Below are 20384 nucleotides of genomic sequence, written 5' to 3'. Positions count from 1 at the left end.
AATTTAGTGGAACCAATTTGCCTTCAGAATGATCATCCATTTAGCCAGATCAGATGAAAAAACGGATGTAAAACAGACAAACAGTCCATTTTTGCATGGCTCTGGGACTCAAGTGGTTAAGAATTCTAGCTGGCACATGTAAAAAACAAATGTTAAACTGACAAAATGATGTAAACTTCATCCATTTTTTCTTTGAAAAAATGTGACTGAACTGATGAAAGAAAGGTCTGCATGTGTGAAAGGGGCCTTATTGAACAAACAGCATCATGAAGGCCAAGGAACACACCAGACAGGTCAGGGATAAGGTTGTGAAGAAGTTTAAAGCAGGGTTAGGTTATAAAAAATATCCCAAGCTTTGAACATCTCATGGAACGCTGTTCAAGCCATCATCCGAAAATGGAAAGAGAGTATGGCACAACTGCAAACCTACCAAGACATGGCCGTCCACCTAAACTGACAGGTCAGGCAAGGAAAGCATTAATCAGAGAAGTAGCCAAGTGGCCCATGGTAACTCTGGAGGAGCTGCAGAGATCCACAGCTCAGGTGGTAGAATCTGTCCACATGACAACTATTAGTCGTACACTCCACAAATATGGCCTTTATAGAAGAGTGGCAAGAAGAAAGCCTTTGTTGATAAAGTCATAAGAAGTCCCATTTACAGTTTGCGAGGCTCCATGTGGGGGACACAGCAAAATGTGGAAGAAGGTGCTTTGGTCAGACGAGACCAAAATTGAACTTTTTGGCGTAAAAGCAAAACGCAATGTGTGGTGGAAAACGAACACTGCACATCACCATGAGCACACCATCCCCACTGTGAAACATGGTGTTGGCAGCATTAGGTTAAGGTATGCCTTTCTTCAGCAGGGACAGGACAGCTGGTCAGAGTTGATAAATGGAGCCAAATACAGGGCAATCTTAGAAGAAAACCTGTTAGACTCTGCAAAAGACTTGAGACTGGGGCGGAGGTTCACCTTCCAGCAGGACGACCATCCTAAACATACAGCCAGAGCTACAATACAATGGTTTAGATCAAAGCATATCCATGTGTTAAAATGGCCCAGTCAAAGTTAGATCTTAATCCAATTCAAAATCTGTGGCAAGACTTAAAAATTGCAGTTCAAACATGCTCTCTATCCAGTCTGACAGCTTGAGCTATTTTGCATGAATGGGCCCCATTTATTGGCCTCTCAATGCAGAAAAGTGGGTCTGTACCTTTATTAGAGAAACATGATGCTTTAGGGCCATTTCTCTGCTAAAAGGTACAAACCAACTTTGCCGCATTGAGACTTTTCTGCCCTCAGCAGAACACTGAAGATGGGTCTTCCAGCATGACAACAACCCAAAACATAATGCCAAGACAACAAAGGAGTGGCTCAAGAAGAAACACATTAAGGTCATGGAGTGGCCTAGTCAGTCCCCAGACCTTAATCCTATAGAAAATTTATGGCGGGAGCTGTAACAGCGACAGCGAAGAAACCTTAAGGATTTAAAGAAGATCGGTAAAGAAGAATGGACCAGAATCCCTCCTGAGATGTGTGCAAACCTGGTAACAAACTACAACAAACGTCTTAGCTCTGTGCCAACAAGGATTTCTCCACCAAGTACTAAGTCATGTTTTGTTTGGGGATCAAATACTTATTTTATTCACTGAACTGCAACTTAAATTTATAGCATTTGTTTTATGTGTTTTTTTTTCTGTACTTTTTTGCTTGATATTCTGTCTCTTACAAAATCCGCAAGGGATCAAATAATTATTTTCCTCACTGTATATCCTGGGTGTGACCGGTGCAAATGTCACATCTGGTGTGCAGCATGGAGCAGCAGGAAGGCGAGCGGTGTTCCGAGCTGGAGAGGAGCAACTAGAAGAGGACACACCTGGTGTGCAACATGGTAACGCTATAGCGGAAGGTGAACAGGAGTGGAGAGTGAGGATTGAGTGGCGAAGGAGGAGAAAGTAGCTGGTGAGCAGCAGGGAGCAATAAAGCACAAAGTGAGCAAGGACCAGAGAGAGGAGGATCAGAAGAGCTGGGGGTTACTACTGAGTAAGGGATCAGCAAAACCGGGTGTACTACTGAGCAGGGGATCTTCTGAGCAAGAGTACTAAAATGCTGGGGATCTGCTGAATGAGGGTACTAATAAGCTGGGAAACTGCTGAATGAGTATACTAATGTGCTGGGGTTCTACTGAGCCCCCTTAAAACAAATAGAGTATCAACACACACAGGGCATTTGCAATGCTTCATTAACCACTTCAGCCCAGGAAGATTTTACCCTATTCCTGACCAGAGCACTTTTTACAATTTGGCACTGCGTCGCTTTAACTGTCAATTTCCCGGTCATGCAATTCTGTACCTAAAAAAAAAAAAAAAAAAATTTGCGTCCCTTTTTCCCCGCAGATGAGCTTTCTTTTGGTGGTATTTGATCACCTCTGCGTTTTTTATTTTTTTGCGCTATAAACAAAAAAAGTGACAATTTTGGAAAAAAAAAATATTTTTTACTTTTTGCTATAATAAACATCCCCAAAAATGTTTTTAAAAAACAAATTTCTTCATCAGTTTAGGCCAATATTTATTGTTCTACATATTTTTCGTAAAAATCACAATAAGCATATATTGATTGGTTTGTGCAAAAGTTATAGTGTCTACAAACTATTGGAAAGATTTATGGCATTTTTATTATTTCATTTTTTTTTTACTAGTAAAGGCTGTGATCTGCGATTTTTTCCGGTATTACAGCGGATAGATCGGACACTTGACATTTATACAGTGATCAGTGCTATAAAAATGTGTAAATGTCAGTGGTAGGAAAGGGGTTAACACTAGGGGGTGATCAAGGGGTTAAATGCGTGTTCCCCGGATGTGTTCTAATTGTATGGGGATAGGACTGACTGGGGAGGAGACACATCCTTGTTCCTACTTATTAGGAACAAACGATATGTCTCCTCTCCCCTGACAGAATAGGGATTTGCGAGTTTACACACACAAAAACCCATGCTGGCTCTCGTGCCCACCGGCCATGCAAATCGGGTCCCTCGCCATGCTGCAGGTGTGCACGCGGCTCTTAAAAGGGGAACAATGTACCCATATATTGTTTTGCCCAGCCGCGCAATTCTGACGACGTATATCGGTGTGAGCAGGTCTGCAAGCAATTAAAGCTTCAAACAAATCATCAAAGCATCAGAAAATACATCAAAATAGCAAGTTGAAGCGGACGGCGCTGTAATGTGTTAAAGGTCAAACCAAGCGTACATGAGCCCTTCGAATGCATGTAAAATCTGCCTACGCCAGTCCTTATGAATTTCAGGGTATGACTATATAATCACTTGCCACCCATGTAACGCATTTGTGAAGCGGCAAATATGTTGGGCTTTAATGCCCACATGCTGTACTAATGTGTATATGGACGGCAGAGGTTTCTGTGCCAAGATTGTGCTTCCAGGAATGGGCTCATAGATAATACAAACCCCCTCCCACTAGAGCCCAATTAAATGGACACACCGGGGCCTGGCGGGAGGGGGTTTGTATTATCTATGAGCCCATTCACACATCTGCATATTAAAAACTATACCTATAGTAAATTGAAAGTCCTGCACTAGGTTCTAACCTACGGATTTAGCGTGGTAGATTTAAATTCTAGTGCAGTATCCAGCAAGTGCATCTTGTTGAACATATTAATGCGTTTAGCTGCAAACAAAATACCTCTTCCTTAGAAGAAACACATCTCAAAACACACCATGGAGCAAGAAATAAGAACTCCAGGTATATTTAAAAAAAAAAAAAAAATAATAATAATTCTTGTTGAATATCAGGTGGTGTCTGCCAACTTCATTTTTTTGAGAACCGATGGTATGGCTTTTGTTGCTGGCACTTGTACAGGAAAAATATAGTGTTGCTCCTGCACATAAGCAGTCTGCCCCTCCTCTCCCTGGTCTATTCACAGAATGCTTTGCATTCCGTTAATGGATTTACGGAATACAAAGTGTTCTTTGATTGGACAAGAGGAGGAGGGGTGGACAAACGACCGAATGACTGTGTAGGAGAACCGCAAGGTCCCCGCTGTAGCAAAACCTATTTTTGATGCTCAGGTGAAAGTTTAAATTGTAATGAACAGGCAATGATCCAGGAGGTGGCAGACATCTCAAGACCAGACATCTAACTGTTTTTTTTTTTTTTTGTTTTTTTTTAACGTTTTTTTTCTTGAGTTCTTCTTTAACACTGCATATGAAAAAATCATGGTGTAAATAGGCCTTATAGGTAGCGACAGAAAATGGGGACATACGTCCCATGAATGTATGGCCTCTTTGTGCATGCTATACATACAAATACCACCAACACCTGTTTCCAATCGGAGTCGCACATTTAACTTCTCGGTGACTAACAGGAACAGAAGAGAACCTAAGACTTTAGATAATCCACATGAAGGTCTAAAGCAAAAAGTATGATTTGCATACTCGTTTGTATAGTGTGTGTAACCTAAAGTGATTTAAAAGATCAGTTACGAACGAATGCCACATAAAACTTCCTGTGCATTACAGGAAGCAGACAGAGGTGAACGCTAATGTAAATTACAAGCCATTGAATCTAACTCACATGGAACATAAATGATTGCTCCCATATGGTCAGCTTTCTTCAGCAAAAGCAGCTGATTTACATTCATTGGCTAACTGGGTGGATAAATATTTAAAGAAGAGACAAAGCAGACAGGGAATTTATAGGATCTGATAGAGATTCATAGAGTAGAGGTCACTGCTGCAGAATATTTTGTAGTGTAATATAAAGCGTACAAAGTGTTTCCCTTATAAATGGACTATTATAGTGTGCTTTTATTGGGCCAGTACACCTAAAGCATAGTTTACCTGACATTGAAGCCAATATAGATATTCATGTAAACAGGCACCTAAGATATTTATTTTTTATACAAAGTAATTGTAAAGCACAATTTTGTCCATTTGAAGCTGGGGGTTGATTCTCTGCAGGATGTGCCAGTGAGCTGTGAACTGGGCCTCTTTAAGCTTACAATTTACTTAGCTCCAGGCAAACGGCTAAATATACAGTTGAAAACATAAGGGAGCTGTTTACTTGTTAATGCATTTGCATTTCTGTCCATCCAGTCCCAAAATTTTAACAGCTCTGTCACAAGGCACAGCCCTGTCTGGCTTGCCTGGTTTTGATCTGCTCTAGTTCAATAACTCTTACAGGTCTTGTCTTAACTGTGCCTGTGACTGAACATTGAAGGAGAAGAAGGCGGCAAATGAACCCATCTGTCACTCTGCTCTCTCCTCCTATCAGCATGTTCCTTGTTAACACATAAGCAAAGAAGCACAGCCAATTAGCTCTTGTTTCTTGCTCTCCTCCAAGTCTGAGCTGTGCTGCACAGGCCATGCAAGAGGCTTGGGTAAGTGTTATGGTTAGGGGCAGTGGCAGCCAGTCCATAAGGGGTGCTGCCCTCATTGCTTTCTATGAGGTTTTTATTTTTTATTTTTTTTCAAGCCACATTATTAGAGCCGGAGGAAGCACTGTACCCCGAACCCACCCACTTGTGGCACTAGCGAATTACTTAGGAGGCAGATCTAAAGTAGACCGGGTTAGCCAGGAGGAGAAGTGGGGTGGCCAGTGAGTGCGGGAGGGGGGAGTATGCGGACCTGGAGGGGTAGTTTGCAGATAGCCAATGTCAGATATTCTGAAGGGCATCAGTCAATTCCAGCATCTGGTAGGAACCATTATTAAAGTACACACAAGCAAGGTTTCTTATTAGACAGGCAGTGTGAGTGAGGGGGCTGGCTGCTGAGAATAGATGCCAGTGAGCAGATTGGACACAATTCAAACTCTGAATTTTACCTGAATGTTACATGTCTAGCAGCTCTGACAGTCCCATGCTCCAGGGGAGGGTAGTGGAGTTGTTTACAATGTTCTGCATGTGTTAGGGGGAACACCCTAGATACGGAGCCAGGAACTCTGGTGTTAAGAGCTCTCTAAAAGAGAACTTAAGGACTAAAAAAGGTAGCCAGCAGGTGGCGCCACCTATAAAATTTGACCCTTTTAATCTGCTAAGCAATCATTTCCAGAACATAGTTTTATAAACGAGCCTTCTTTGGTCGTTCTTCCTCAAACAGAACACAACAAGCAGCAGTGATTTATCATACAACCTTGTGCCAGATGAGAAGGCCAAAAGGACAAAGCTGGGAGTCCCCATCAACATTCTGTGTAGCGACATTGTATGCTGCAGATCAATAATATGTCAGTTCCAGGTAGTCAGGATGGGAAGCTTTAGGATACAAATTTCTATCTGGGTAATGGTGTGCTGCACATTTTGGAGCCTTCCATTGCTATGCAAGCTGATTACACATGTTTACACCTCTAGGTTTTCAACAGCCAAGCAGAGGCTTTTTTTAGTTATAAATTGAGTAGTTTGTTGTTGCTTTTCCTTGCAGTGCCTTCATGAAATGTATTCCTCACACTTGAAGCCATGTGGCAGCAGCGGCCCGCCCATAAGGGGCACAGGGCGCCCACCCAAAGTTCATCGTCGCCCCCAAAATTCACATAACTATTTATTTTAAAAAAAAATGATAATATGACTAACATTGTTATGTTGAAAAATGTTAGTCATATTATAATTTATTTAAAAATAAATTGTTCCACTGTGCGGGGAGCTGGACTAATAGCTGCCTATTAGCACCGTCATTTTTTTAACAAGCATACGATTAGAGCATGAGGCTCCAATTGGCTCGTTTATTGCTGTCCTTGACGCGCAGAGCAATGCACCCCGGACCCTCTAACTTTTGACGTTAATGAGGCTGTAGCTAAGGACCTGGACAGCAGGGGTTTGTTTGTGCTCCCCCCCTCCCAAAAAAATAATGCATCACCAGCCACCACTGGTTAGGGGTTGGTTTCAGGTTGAGTATTCATTTTACAGATGTAATAAGTGTACAAATACAATAAGCATGATGAAAAACCTGTGTACTAAAAAGCCAAAATAATGTAAACTAATCTATATTTCAACCTACTTTAGCTATAGATAGAATGGAGGAGGGGCTATGAACTTAATTAGTCTGTGCCCATACGGGGATCATTACCTCCCATTTCATATGCTGCTCATTAGATGAGCTCAGGCAACCTCTGAACTCATTTCTAGCTGAACTTGAGCTCTTTTTTTAGGCCAGTGAACATCGGCTGGAAGAGTTCTGCCCTGCAGGCTGCCTCTTTATTTGAGCTTTGGGGTAGGAATGACCTGGTCCGCAGATCACTAGAGAGAAAAATGAAGAAGGAGCGCAAGTTCCAAGTTGGCGAGAGATGGGTTCGGAGGACACATGAGTTCATCTCTACTGCTCATCACACAGGAAATGTGGAGAATCTCCCAAATGGAGACACAGAGAACAATCTGGAATAGAAATAATTATTTGTTGCTGTACCAGTCGGAAGGTTTATCCTCACCCCCTGTCTTGGAGGCCACCCTCCTCAATGATGGGAACAGGGGGTAGAAAAAAAAAGCTTGACAGTTTTTAGCTCTAGCTCACTGTATCCAAATGTAAACGTTTGGAGTAATACTGTGCTGAATTATAGAAAAAGTATGGATTCACACTTTTGTGCTATGGAAAACATTTGCTACACATGCATTGTTAAATTGCACCCCAAGGCACATGTGTAGCAGCGCAGCACTGTGTTACATGAAATCATTTTTTTTATGCAATGGCAATCCTAACACATATTACCATGCATAATAGTGTGCTGAGAAAGTGGGAATCCAAATTAAATAATTTTATTACAAATGCTCTTTCAGTCAATTCAACCTCAGGTTTACAAGTTTATTTCTCCTTTAACATTTCTTTTACATATTAACTTCAATAAGCCATTCACAATGTAAACTGGAATAATAAAAAAAAGGATATATATATATATATATATATATATATATATATATATATATATATATATATATATATATATATATATATATATATTTACCTGCAATTCATCTCCCCCTGCTGGTGGCAGCATTAGAACAAACATGTCAACCATGTCAGCCACTGCAAATTCAGACTGTCCTACACCTGCACAATGACAAAGGGAATGCAGGGTTATTTCCTTAGAATGAGCCATCTTGCAAGTCTACAGGTACTGTGGAAGACAACCTTACAATAAGCACAAACTCCAGAAATAATTACATCACAACAGAACAGGAAGGCAGCAATAAACACATATTTGTAATACAGGGAGCAAGATTTCGATCCTCTAGTTGGTTTTAATCATTTCTGTATACCCATGACAGACATTTCCTCTCAATTCCTGTTCAGTTGAGAAGTGTCAGACATAACACTGAAGGCCCGTACACATGCTTTGATTTTCTGACATCAATTGTGTTACGATGACCGATCGTCTATAAATCTTACTGTTAGTATGGTGCTTTTGACAGCCGATTTCATTTTTCCTTCAGACTTTATCTGGATGTGCAGACTATAAAAATTTTTTCGGATGTGAACTCAACATCTGATTTTCATTTCATTAGCATGGTCTTCGTACGAAAAAATTGTAAGAGCAAGACTACGCATGCTCAGAAACGAAAGAATACATACAAAACTATTCAACACTTTACGTCACTTCTGACGCTGTATACTGTCGAAAATTCTCGTATTGTTAGTAACCTCTTCACTTTTGACATGAGACTAGCATGCCACAAAAAAAAAAAAAATCTGATGTTCTGTTTTTCTGAAAATCAAAGTGTGTGTACGAGACTTTAGAGAAGAAGAATCTCCTCTATGGTCCCCATAGACAGCAGGCTGCATGCAAAATCTCAACGGGAAAACACTGCATTTTAAAAATTATAGTAAATCTATGCCCAGGCTATGAACATTCAATATTTACAAATTCTTACCCAGCTGTAAATGAGCTTTAAAGCAAGCCATCATTGACCTTGGTGTCTGTTGGCAATGTGGAACAATTAATCCTCAAATTTCACAGTAGAAGCATGGAGGCCGTTTACAGAGGAAACGCATAGATCAGTGAAAACTGATCCCATGGAAAGACCAAGGCATCTGTTCCGCACGCTAGCGGATCCCTCATCCTTCACACAAAGTGGTCAACTTTGTTGTTGAATCTGGACACGAACAGATCCACGTCCGGAATACACCATCTTTGACATATCGACAGAAAGATGTCGGGGTGAAGGGACCATTCTCCCGGAAACAATTTTTGGTGACTCAAGTAGTCCGCCTGCCAATTTTCTATCCCTGGAATGAAAATCGCTGATAGGCAAGGAATGTTGCTTTCTGTCCAAGCTAGAACATGATTCACCTATTTTTGGGTTGCACGACTTCTCGTGCCCCCCTGGTGATTGATGTAGGTCACAGCTGTGGCATTGTCAGATTGAATCCTGACAGGACAATTCCGTAGTCTGAGCGTCCAGGACTCCAAGGCCAGACGTACTGCCCGAATCTCTAGAATGTTGATGATCAAGGCCCTTTCTGACTTGGACCATTTCCCCTGGACAGAAGCTTCTTCCAGGACTCATCCCCGGCCTAGAAGGCTGGCATCCGTTGTTACCACTTTCCAGGATACCGGTAGAAAGGATTTCCCCTTTTGGAAGTTGCTGGATATCAACCACCAATTGAGGCTCTGCAGTACCTGCATTGGAAGTGCATTGAAAAGTCCAAAGCCTGAACCTTCCTTTTCCAAGCCGACTGAATGGTGTTTTGTAGCAGTCTTGAATGAAACTGCGCATAAGGGATGGCTTCGAAAGAGGCCACCATCTTCCCTAACAATTTCATGCACAGCCGAATGGAAGGATTTCTCTTTGCTTTATGGAGCTAACTCTTGTCTGGGGTAAGAATACCTTCTTTTGAACGGTATCTATGACCAGCCCCAAGTACTGTAATCTCCTTGATGGTTTTAAGGAGGATTTTTCTAGGTTGAGAGAGCTGAGATTAAACTTTGGTTTAGAGATTAAACTTTGGTTTAGACCGGAGACTGATTGATCTACTAAAAGCAGACCGTCTAGATACTAGGCTAGGAACAGTTATACCCTGAGCCCTTAATTTGGCTAAATGAGGTTCCAAGATTTTTGTGAACACATGTGGTGCGGTGGCTAGACCAAATGACAGAGCCACAAACTGAAAATGACGATTTTCTACCTCGAAGCGTAGAAATTTCTGATGAGCTGGAAATATTGGCACGTGGAGATATGCATCCTTGATATCGATCGATGCCAGAAACTCCCCTCCTTGCAAAATGGAGACAACCAATTGGATTGACTCCATGCAAAAAGACTGGATATTTAAGTGCCGGTTCAGATCTTTGAGATCTAGAATGGGTCTTACCTTCCCGTTCGGTTTTGGAACAGTGAAAAGGTTTGAATAAAACCCTGAACTCTCTTCCTCTGAGGAAACCTTTGATATCACCTCCTGGGATAAGAGATGATCCAGAGCTAGAAAGAGAGAATTCCTTTTCTCTGGATCTCTGGGTACATTTGATCTTAGAAAACGAGGAGACGTAATTCTCGGAACTCTAGTTTGTAACCTAGAGAAATTGAGGAAGCCCCCCAGCTTTCTTGACATTGTTCCTGCCAGATCTTTGAAAATTGCAGAAACCTTCCCCCCACCCAAGCGATCGGGGGTGCCCCTTCATAAGGAGGCTTTATCATTTTGTTTTGCAGGCTTTCTACCCCAAGTCCTCTTTTGGCCCTGGGACTGCCCCTGAGGTCTTCCTTTTGAGCTTGACGGTGGAGGCCGTCAAGACTGCCTAGAGGCAGATGCTCCTGGCAGTGGAGAACATGCACGCTTAACCACTTGCTTACTGGGCACTTAAACCCCCCTCAGTCCCAGACCAATTTTCAGCTTTCAGTGCTCTCACATTTTGAATGACAATTACTCAGTCATGCAACACTGTAACCAAATTATTTTTTTGTCCTTTTCTTCATACCAATAGAGCTTTCATTTGGTGGTATTTGATTACCTCTCGGTTTTTTATTTTCTGCGCCGAAAATTTTGAAAAAAAATGAATTTTTCTTCGTTTCTGTGACAAAATTTAGCAAATTAGCAATTTTTCTTCATAAATTTTGGCCACAATTTATACTACTACACATCTTTGGTAAAAATAACCCAAATTTTTGCATATTATATGATCTGTGTGAAATTTATAGAGTCTACAAGCTATGGTGCAAATCATAAAGATTTGCAAAAAAAGATCACATCTGATGTACTAAGGCCTATCTCCATTCTTGAGACCCTAACAAGCCAGGAGAGTACAAATGCCCCCCAAATGACCCCTTTTTGGAAAGTAGACATTCCAATGTATTTAGTAAGAGGCATGGTGAATTATTTTAAGTTGTCATTTTTTCCCACAATTCTTTGCAAAATTAAGATTTTTTTTTTTTTCCACAAAATTTTCATTGTAATAGCTTATTTCTCCCACACGGAATGTGCATACCACAAATAACACCCCAAAATACATTCTCCTACTCCTCCTGAGTATAACGATACCACATGTGTGAGACTTTCGCACAGCCTGACCACATACAGAGGCCTAATTTTGAAGTAGCACCTTCAGGCATTCTAGGAGCATAAATTACACATTTCATTTCTCAACCACCTATTACAGTTTTGAAGGCCCTAGAACACCAGGGCAATGGAAACGTCCAGAAAATGACCCCATTTTGGAAAGCTAACACCCCAACGTATAATCTATGAGGCATAATGAGTCTTTTCAATGGTTCATTTTTTTCCAGAAGTTTTCGGAAAATGTGGAAAAAAATGAAAACGCATTTTTTTTTACACAAAGTTGTCCGTTTATAAGATATTTCCAACGCATAGCATTTACATAGCAAAAATAACACCCCAAAATACATTCTACTACTCCTCCTGAGTATGGCAATACCACATGTGAGACGTTTACACAGCCTGGCCACATACAGAGGCGCAACATGCAAGAAACACCGTTGGCGTTCCAGGGACACATAGCCTGCACATACCAAGAATTACACCCCCAAATACATTATGCTGAGCAAAGGGTAAAGAAAAGATTACCTGTGGTTTTAGAAGCGCAGTTGTCCACAGGAGGATATCACTGGTCCAGGCAGCAGGCAGGGACTTGGTCAGCAACAGCGAACACAGTTTTTTAGGCAGCAGGCAGGGATACTGTCCATATTACAGTCCAGGGTCAGTGCAGAGATGTCAGCAGTGCCAAAAATATTGGTCCTGGTAGTAGGCAGGTCCTTGTGGTGTGGTCAGTGCGGCATGATGGCAGTAAGTCCTACAGGCAGCAGACAGAAGTAGAGCCTCGTTCAGGACAGAATGGGGATAGGGGTAGAGGCTGCTCCCACCCAAATCTCTTTTGAAGTCTCCAGACCCTAATCTAGGAATGAAAAAACTAAGAAAATAGTTTTCTTCATCCAGAAAAACTATTCTGGAGCCCCTCGCATATGTGCGACCCCTGTGTTGCATCCCACTAGTCCAGTTGCAGAATACAAGATCAGTCCAAGAGGCAAGCAAATATCGTGGTCAAACAGTCCAAGGTCAGTTCCAGATCAGGCAGAGATATGTACAGAATCGTTAGACAGAAGCATGGTCGAATAACAGTCCAGGGTCAGTTCCAGATCAGGCAGCGATATGTACAGAATCGGCAGGCATAAGAGTGGTCAAATAACAAGCCAGGGTCAGTTACAGAGCAGGCAGTGGCATAAGGGGTGTGAAGGTGTATGAAGGCAGGAACTGAGGATTATGTTTACCATACTTCACTAAAAATGTAGTGAAGTATGGTAACGCCGAAAACAGTCGCCTATACAGAGGCCTGGTTGGGAAGGACATTGTGCACAATAATAAGATGTGTCTCTTCTGACTCCTGCTCTGGTACACACCTTACATCTTTTTTGGCGTCTTTTGCCTGTTGGTTTGGGGGGGATTTTATCGGGAAAGTGGCGCTCGGAGAGTCGACTAACAACGTCTGATCTGATATTTTCTGGTGGGCCGTTTGGGAAAATAAGGGCAGTGAAAACTTCCTCCTGGTAGCCAAAGAAACGTTTGGGGTTTTGGGTGGCGTTGCGGTAAATGACATAGGAATTATAAATGGCCAATTGAAAAAAATAAATTGCTACTTTTTAGTACCAATGGTATGTCCATCTTGTGACAAGATATGGTTCCATCATTTGGTCGTTGAAGTCGACTCCTCCCATGAACAAATTATATTCGGAAATGCATTTGGGTTTCTTTACGGGGCCATTCCTTCTGGGGATTTCCACAAAGGTATCGTTGTGGATAGAAGATAACATGTATACATCCCTTCTGTCCCTCCACTTCACTGCCAGAACCTCCTTGTTTCTCAGACTTGCGGTTTCTCCTTTCCGCAGCTTCTTGTTCACCAGACTTTGAGGAAAGCCCTTCCGATTCTTTTTTACAGTGCCAAATGCTGGCGTCTTCTTCCGGTGAAGGTTGTGGAACAGGGGCAGAGATGTGTAGAAGTTATCTACATAGAGGTGGTAGCCTTTATCAAGTAGGGGGTATATGAGGTCCCAAACAATTTTTCCGCTGGATCCCAAGTAGTCCGGACAATTAGGGGGCTGTAGCTGGGTACACCTTGAATGAATATGTGTACCCTGTGGCTCGGTCGCATAATTTGTAGACCTTCACCCCATAGCGGGCCCTTTTGCTGGGCATAAATTGCTTCATTCTAAGCCTGCCACTAAATTTAATAAGGGACTCATCCACACATATGTGTTGGTCCGGGGTAAATTTGGGGAATATTTCTGAAAAATAATTTAGTATTGGTCGAATTTTGTAAAGCCGGTCATAATTTGGATCATTTCGTGGAAGGCACTGGGAATTGTCACTGAAATGTAAGAACCTCAGGATCATCTGATACCTGGTTCTGGGCATTACCGCGGAGAAGAGCGGAGTCCCATATTAAATGTGAGGCCTAAAAAAACCTTGAACTCCTCCACCGTTAGGTCGCTCCATTCGTAGGGACGGGCATAATAAGAAGAGGTCGGATTTAGAAAAATAAATTGTTGTGCATACAGGTTGCACTGGGCCACAATTGAGGCCAACATGTCCTCCGTAAAAATTAAATTAAAAAAATCTATAGGGCTAAAATTCTCCGTGTCCACCTGGATTCCTGGCTGGGCGGTGAAAGGGGGAACATTGGCCTCTCCTGAATTAGGAGGAAGCCACAAGGGGTTCTGAAGGGCATAGGGAAGGCCAGCATGGCTCCTAACCCTTTGGGGCTGAGATGACACCCCACTGGTACTTGGCCTTTCTTGCTGGGGCACTGCGGTGCTGGTGGACGGCACTGCGGTGCTGGTGGACGGCACTGCCTCACTAGAACGCCTTCGCTTGATGGGCCGGATATCTTCCTCCTCGGATTCAGTCAGTGTTTCACTGCTGAGGACTGGCTCATAATTTACGTCGGCTTCAGAATCCGAAAAGGAATCTGAAGAGGAGAGCTCCCCGTTGCTCTCGTCGGCCGTGGAAATAATTTGGTACGCCTCCTCAGCGGAAAAGACACGTTTAGCCATGGTAGCACTGATGGGCACTGATGAGGTGGCACAGATGGGCGCTTTTGAGGTGGCACAGATGGGCGCTTTTGAGGTGGCACAGATGGGCACTGATGGGTCGGCACAGATGTGCACTGATTTATTGCACAGATGTGCAGATTTATTGCACAGATGTGCACTGATGAGGCGGCAGATGGGCACTGCTATCGCTGTGTGAGGAGACAGATTCGGCAATGGGTGATGATCTCATTTGTTTACATTTGAGATCATCACCCATTGGAGGTGGCGATCGCGCTGTAAACGGCCGCTGTGATTGGCCGTTTACAGCGATCTGTGATTGGCTGTGTCCAGGGGACACGGCCAACACAGATTTTCCCCGAAGCGCGCTCCCGGGAGCGCGCGGGGAGCTCTTAAAGGGGACGACGTCAATAGACGTAGTCCCGGAAATTGAGATCCGCGCTGTAGCCGTCATTTGACTATAGCGCGGATCTCAAGTGGTTAAAGGAGAAAAGCTTAAACAACTTCTTTACTGGTAAAATAAAATATATCCAAAGGATCTCTAATGGAAAAAGTTATCTAAATCGTTTCCAAATAACCATTCACCATCAAATGGGAAACTGGCCAAGAGCTTCTTACACTGTGCTTCAGCTGACCAACTTTTCAGCCACAGGACTCTGCGTGTATGTACTAGTCCTAGCATAAACCGGGAGGCTTGAATAATAGAATCCTTTATAGCATCCACGTAAAACAGTGCATCTGATACACCAGCCCATTGCTGGGCCTGCTGATCAGGAAGAATTTTAAGTATCTCTACAAACCGGTCCTTTATGGACTGAGATACACCAACTGCCGCAAGAACCAGCTGTGCTACTGAACTTGCTAGAGACATGTTGTTATTAAAAAGAAATTCCAACTTTTTATCTGTTGGATCCTTTAACATTTGTGCATTGTCTACCGGACAAGTGATATTTTTATTTACCGAGGCGATTGCAGCATTGATTGCTGGAACCCCCCCCCCCCATTTCTTATAGAATTCCTCCTCCATTGGATAAAGTGTAGAAAACTTTTTTTGGAGGAAAAAACTGCTTATCCGGGTGTTCCCATTGAGAATATATCAGCTTTTTTAGCCATGAATGGATAGGAAAAGCATCCCCAGATGGGGAAGGCTTTAGTGATCCCAAACCAGAGGTGGGCTCATCAATAGACTGTGCTACAGGCAGCAAAAATGTTGAGCGAACCAATTTAGTAAGGGAGTGTACCAGCAAACTGTCTTGTGAGACTACTCTCTCCATATTAGGATCCTCGGAAGGGGAGATATCAGTGTCTTCCAGATCTTTTGGAAGAACCTCCTGAACCCCTGCCCCTTGTACCTCAGGATGAGGGTCCTGAGCACCAGATGGGGATCTGCTACGCTTGGACCCACTATGGAGAGTGATCATAGCATAAATCTTCTTTTCCAAACTAGAAATGGTAGAAGGAAAAACCTCCTGTGTGATATATATAGGGGCCGAAGTGTCCAGCGCTGCTGCAACACCAGTCTCCCCTGACGGCTCACTCTGACCAGCCGCATCACTCTCAGAGGAGGATGACATTTTCTTGGACATGGATTTAGGGGGGGCTGACATTGCCACTGCTAAAGCTCCCTTCAATCAGCAGGAAGCACGAGACATGCTGATTGCAGAGCTTTAGCTATGAAGACTAAACAAGGGGTGTTTGATCTCTTTAGAGAGACTAGTGTTTACATGCAAGGAGCAAGCATGCTGGAAAGAGACAAGCTTCTCCACTCACGTTGTGGCTACATTCTAAGCAAAAAACTGTAAGGCTTTGCACACCATTTATTTTTATTTTTTAAATAAACCAAAAATACAATCCTTCCATTTACAAAGCAATTAAACAACATTTGCCATCACTGCAGCTACACACAGGGGAAAAAATATGCAGAATATACATAAACGTATTAAAACAATCATTTCAAATAACGATATTCAGCATTATAAAGACAAGCTATCTAATGACAACAAAATGACGTATAGTGCATATAGTGGGGGGCATTATTAGCCATCTATCATAATAATATTTATTACTCTGTGTTCTGACTTAACAAGGTGTGTGTTGGACCTCTGCAGAGAAATTACCGTTTCCATGCAGGGAGCAAGCATGCTGGAAAGGGACAGGTGTTTCCATTAACGTTGGAGTTACATTCTAAAATAAAACTGGAAGGCTCTGCACACCTTTATGCATGTGGAATGTATCTAGCTGAATAAAACTGACAGTTCACTTGGGCTGTAACCAGGAATATGAGGCCACTAAAGTGTTATATAGCTTCTATGTTAGCTAGGCATTACCCAACTTGGGGAGGACCAGTATAGTTAAGAACAATAAAACGAGTATTCTTACCCACAGTCTCCACCAGCACAATATTATAACCACCACTTTCACAGAGTAAAATAGCTTCATTAGTTGTCCTTGTGACCCCTCCCAGTGTCCCCCTGGTGGGAGAAGGTCGAATGTAAGCATTCATATCTCTAGACAGCTCTTGCATTCGTGTTTTATCCCCAAGAAGAGAGCCTGAAATTAGTAAAAAAAACACTATAGTTCTAAATGTAAATCTTGATGGCCATTTGGCAAAGCTTTGTTGTCACAAAGAGGAACATCATACAAAATATGACATGGGTTCACAAATTCTGTTAAATTATTGTACATCGATCATAAGATTCATTTAGTGACAGATTTCTATGTATTGCAGTATCTTCAGAAGTATGAAAAAAAAAACACTGATTGACAATTAAAAAAGACCACCACCAAAAAACGGGTACATGCTATTATTTCAGGCATGTGCAAAGCAGTAAACGGAGCGCAGTTTACAAGAGCACTCCATATTACCACGTTCACCAGCCCACCCCTATGTGGGTGAAGGAGTTTTACTGCCAGTTAAGAATATGCAAATATTTTAATGTACATGGTCTGGGCACAAGTTCAGTTTAATTCCTTACATGTTTTCACAAACATTGCTAAAGACCATATTAAAATATACAGTTTAAAAAAAAAAGACTAAGTTAGACTTACCGGTGACGGTATTTCTAAGAGCCTTTCAGGACAACCCCGGAGAGAATGTAGCTCCACCTTGTCATTAGGAAACACATGCCCACTTTAAAAACGCCTCCTCTTACTCCATGGCTTCAGTTATTGTGGCCTTCCGACACTGGAAAACAAAGCACAGGAAGCACAACACCATGGTAGAACTTAATACATTTACTAAGCATAACCTAGGGAGGGAAGTAACGGTTGTCCTGAAAGGCTCTTAGAAATACCGTCACCGGTAAGTCTAACTTAGTCTTTCTCAAATCGCCTTTCAGGACAACCCGGAGAGGATAACCGAGAAACTTACCCTAGGGCGGGACTACTGCCTGCAGTACCTTCCCGCCGAAGGCCTGATCTGCCGCAGACAGTAGATCTAACCGGTAGTGCCGGAGAAATGTCGAATAACTGGACCAAGTGGCAGCCTTGCAGATTTGTTCAGGCGTTTCACCGGCCCTTTCAGCCCAGGAAACTGCCGTGGATCTAGTAGAGTGAGCAGCAATACCTGAGGGAGGTATTTCTCCTTTTGCTTTATAAGCTTCTGTTATAGCCTGCTTAAGCCACCTACCCAGCGTACTCTTAGAAGCTTTCTGCCCCTTGCGTGATACAGAAAATATCACAAAAAGGGCGTTTGATCTTCTAAAATTTTTAGTCATATTCAGAAACTGCAATAGACACCTTCTCACATCCAATGTGTGAAAAACTTCCTCTCCTGCATTCGCTGGGGTTGCAGAGAATGTAGGTAGCACTATTTCCTGCGATCGATGAAAAGCTGAGGATACTTTCGGTAGGAATGCTGGATCCGTCCTCAGTACCACCCTGTCCTGATAAACTCTAAGGAAGGGTTCTGTAATAGCTAGAGCTTGGAGCTCGCTGACTCTCCTGGCCGAGGTGATGGCCACCAAAAAGATTGGTTTTTAAAACCACCTTCTGTAAAGAAGCTTCTTGTAAGGGTTCAAACAGTGCTCCCGAGAGACCCTGTAAAACTGTAGACAAATCCCAACTGGGAAAGTCTTTAAGGGCTACTGGTCTACTTCGAGCAAGAGCCCTAAAAAATCTAGAAATTAAAGTTTCTTTAGATAAAGTCTTTTCAAAGAAAACTGATAAGGCAGCCACCTGAGTCTTCAGGGTACTGGCTGTGAGACCCTTCTCCATTCCTTCAAGACGGACACCGTGCGCTTGACCTTGAGCTCTCTAGAACTACACCAGGAGTTGAACTTTTTCCAGACTTTCATGTAAATTGCCTGTGTAACTGCCTTCCTGCTAGACAGCAGGGCCTTTACTACTTTATCTGAGAGACCTTTGGCTTTTAAGAGGTCCTCCTCAGAAACCAGGCGGTTAGCTGTAGAAGTTCCACCTCTGGATGATTTACTGTCCCCTGGGATAACAAATCTTTTCTGAGTGGTAACCTCCATGGGGGCTTCGAGGCTAGGTTTCGAAGACCCGCGAACCAAGGCCTTTTTGGCCAAAAAGCAGTGACTAGTATTAAGTCTGTCCCTTCTTCCCTGAATTTCCTCAGCACTAGTGGAATTAGAGGAAAGGGGGGAAAGGCGTAGCACAGCTGGTAGTGCCAGGGGTGAGCAAATGCATCCAGCCCTATTGCTGCATCTCCTCGGTGAAGAGAAAAGAATCTGTCCACCTTTGAGTTCTGCTGGCTGGCAAAAAGGTCTACTTGTAGAACCTCCCAAGCTTCGGAGATCATCAGGAACACTTCCTGATTCAGGCTCCATTCTGCCTCTAGCAATTTGCGCCTGCTTAGGAGGTCCGCAAACAAATTCTGAGAGCCCTTCAGATGCACTGCCGATAGTGAGGCTGTGTTCTGCTCTGCCCAGGCTAACAACAGATTGGCCAACTCCATCAAGCTCCTGCTCCTGGTTCCCCCTTGCTTCATAATGTAGGTAACCGCTGTTGTGTTGTCTGACAACACCTGGACATGGTGACCTCTCAAATTCTGCTGAAAGGCCACCAAACCCAGAAAGATCGCCTTCAACTCCCTCCAGTTGGATGATCTTTGAGCTTCTTGCTTGGACCAGACCCCCCTGAGATGTCTGACCGTCCAGGTGGGCCCCCCAGCCCCAGGCACTTGCGTCTGTGGTAAGATGCTTGTCCACAGGAAAGGTCCACACCAGGCCCCTTGAGAGGCTTGCCTGGTCTCTCCACCACCAAAGAGCCCTTTTCGTCCTTGACGAAATTTTTAACTGCTTTTCCAAGGGATCCTGATAGGACCAGCTTGACAGAACCTCCCTCTGAAGGGGTCTGGAATGGAACCTGGCCCACTGAACAGCCAGGATTGCTGCCGTAAGCAGGCCCAGAACTGCCATAGCCGTCCTGACTGAGACTACCTGGTTGCTCTGTATCCGCTGTACAGCTAGCTGCAACTTTTCCTGTTTTTCCAGCGGCAGGAACACTTTCTGGAGAATCGAGTTTAACGTATACCCCAGAAATTTCTTTTCCTGTGAAGGGGTCAGGTTCGACTTCTCTAGATTTAGAAGCCACCCCAGGCCTTCGAGGTGAGACTGGGCCCTCTGGAGATTGACTAGGACCTGCTCCCTGGAGTCCGCAAAAAACAAAAGGTCATCCAGATAAGGGACGACTGGAATCCCCTTCAACTTCAGGGGCTCCAAAGCCTCTGCCATAATCTTTGTAAAGACCCTGGGAGAGGACAAGAGTCTGAATGGCAGAGCCCTGAATTGGAGGTGCCATACCAAACTCCCCACCTTCAATGCCAGGCGCAGGAACTGCTGTGATGCCTGATGAATGGGTATATGAAGGTAGGCATCCCTTAGATCCAGGGATGCCATGAAGCATTCTGGGGTCAACAACTTTGTGATG

At 43.3% G+C, this 20384-nt stretch overlaps 1 protein-coding gene across 4 annotated transcripts in view; it reads right to left on the bottom strand.

Annotated features, from left to right (window-relative positions):
• Positions 1-20384, bottom strand: part of MMAA (metabolism of cobalamin associated A) — a 46768-nt gene that overhangs the window by 16364 nt on the left and 10020 nt on the right. For 3 of the 4 annotated variants that reach the window (XM_077476982.1, XM_077476984.1, XM_077476983.1), the window contains 2 exons: positions 16872-17042; positions 7961-8046 (listed from right to left, as the gene is read on the bottom strand). In XM_077476982.1, coding sequence (XP_077333108.1) covers positions 7961-8046; positions 16872-17042 — 257 coding nt within the window. The remainder of the gene's footprint in view (positions 1-7960; positions 8047-16871; positions 17043-20384) is intronic. The other variant, XM_077476985.1, reaches the window with a different exon arrangement.

The sequence above is a fragment of the Lithobates pipiens genome, unplaced genomic scaffold, assembly GCF_037356315.1.
Source record: "Lithobates pipiens isolate NorthernLeopardFrog02 unplaced genomic scaffold, aLitPip1_a1.2 Scaffold_13, whole genome shotgun sequence".
Classification (NCBI taxonomy): Eukaryota; Metazoa; Chordata; class Amphibia; order Anura; family Ranidae; genus Lithobates; species Lithobates pipiens.
This window is presented reverse-complemented; position numbering and strand designations above follow the sequence as displayed.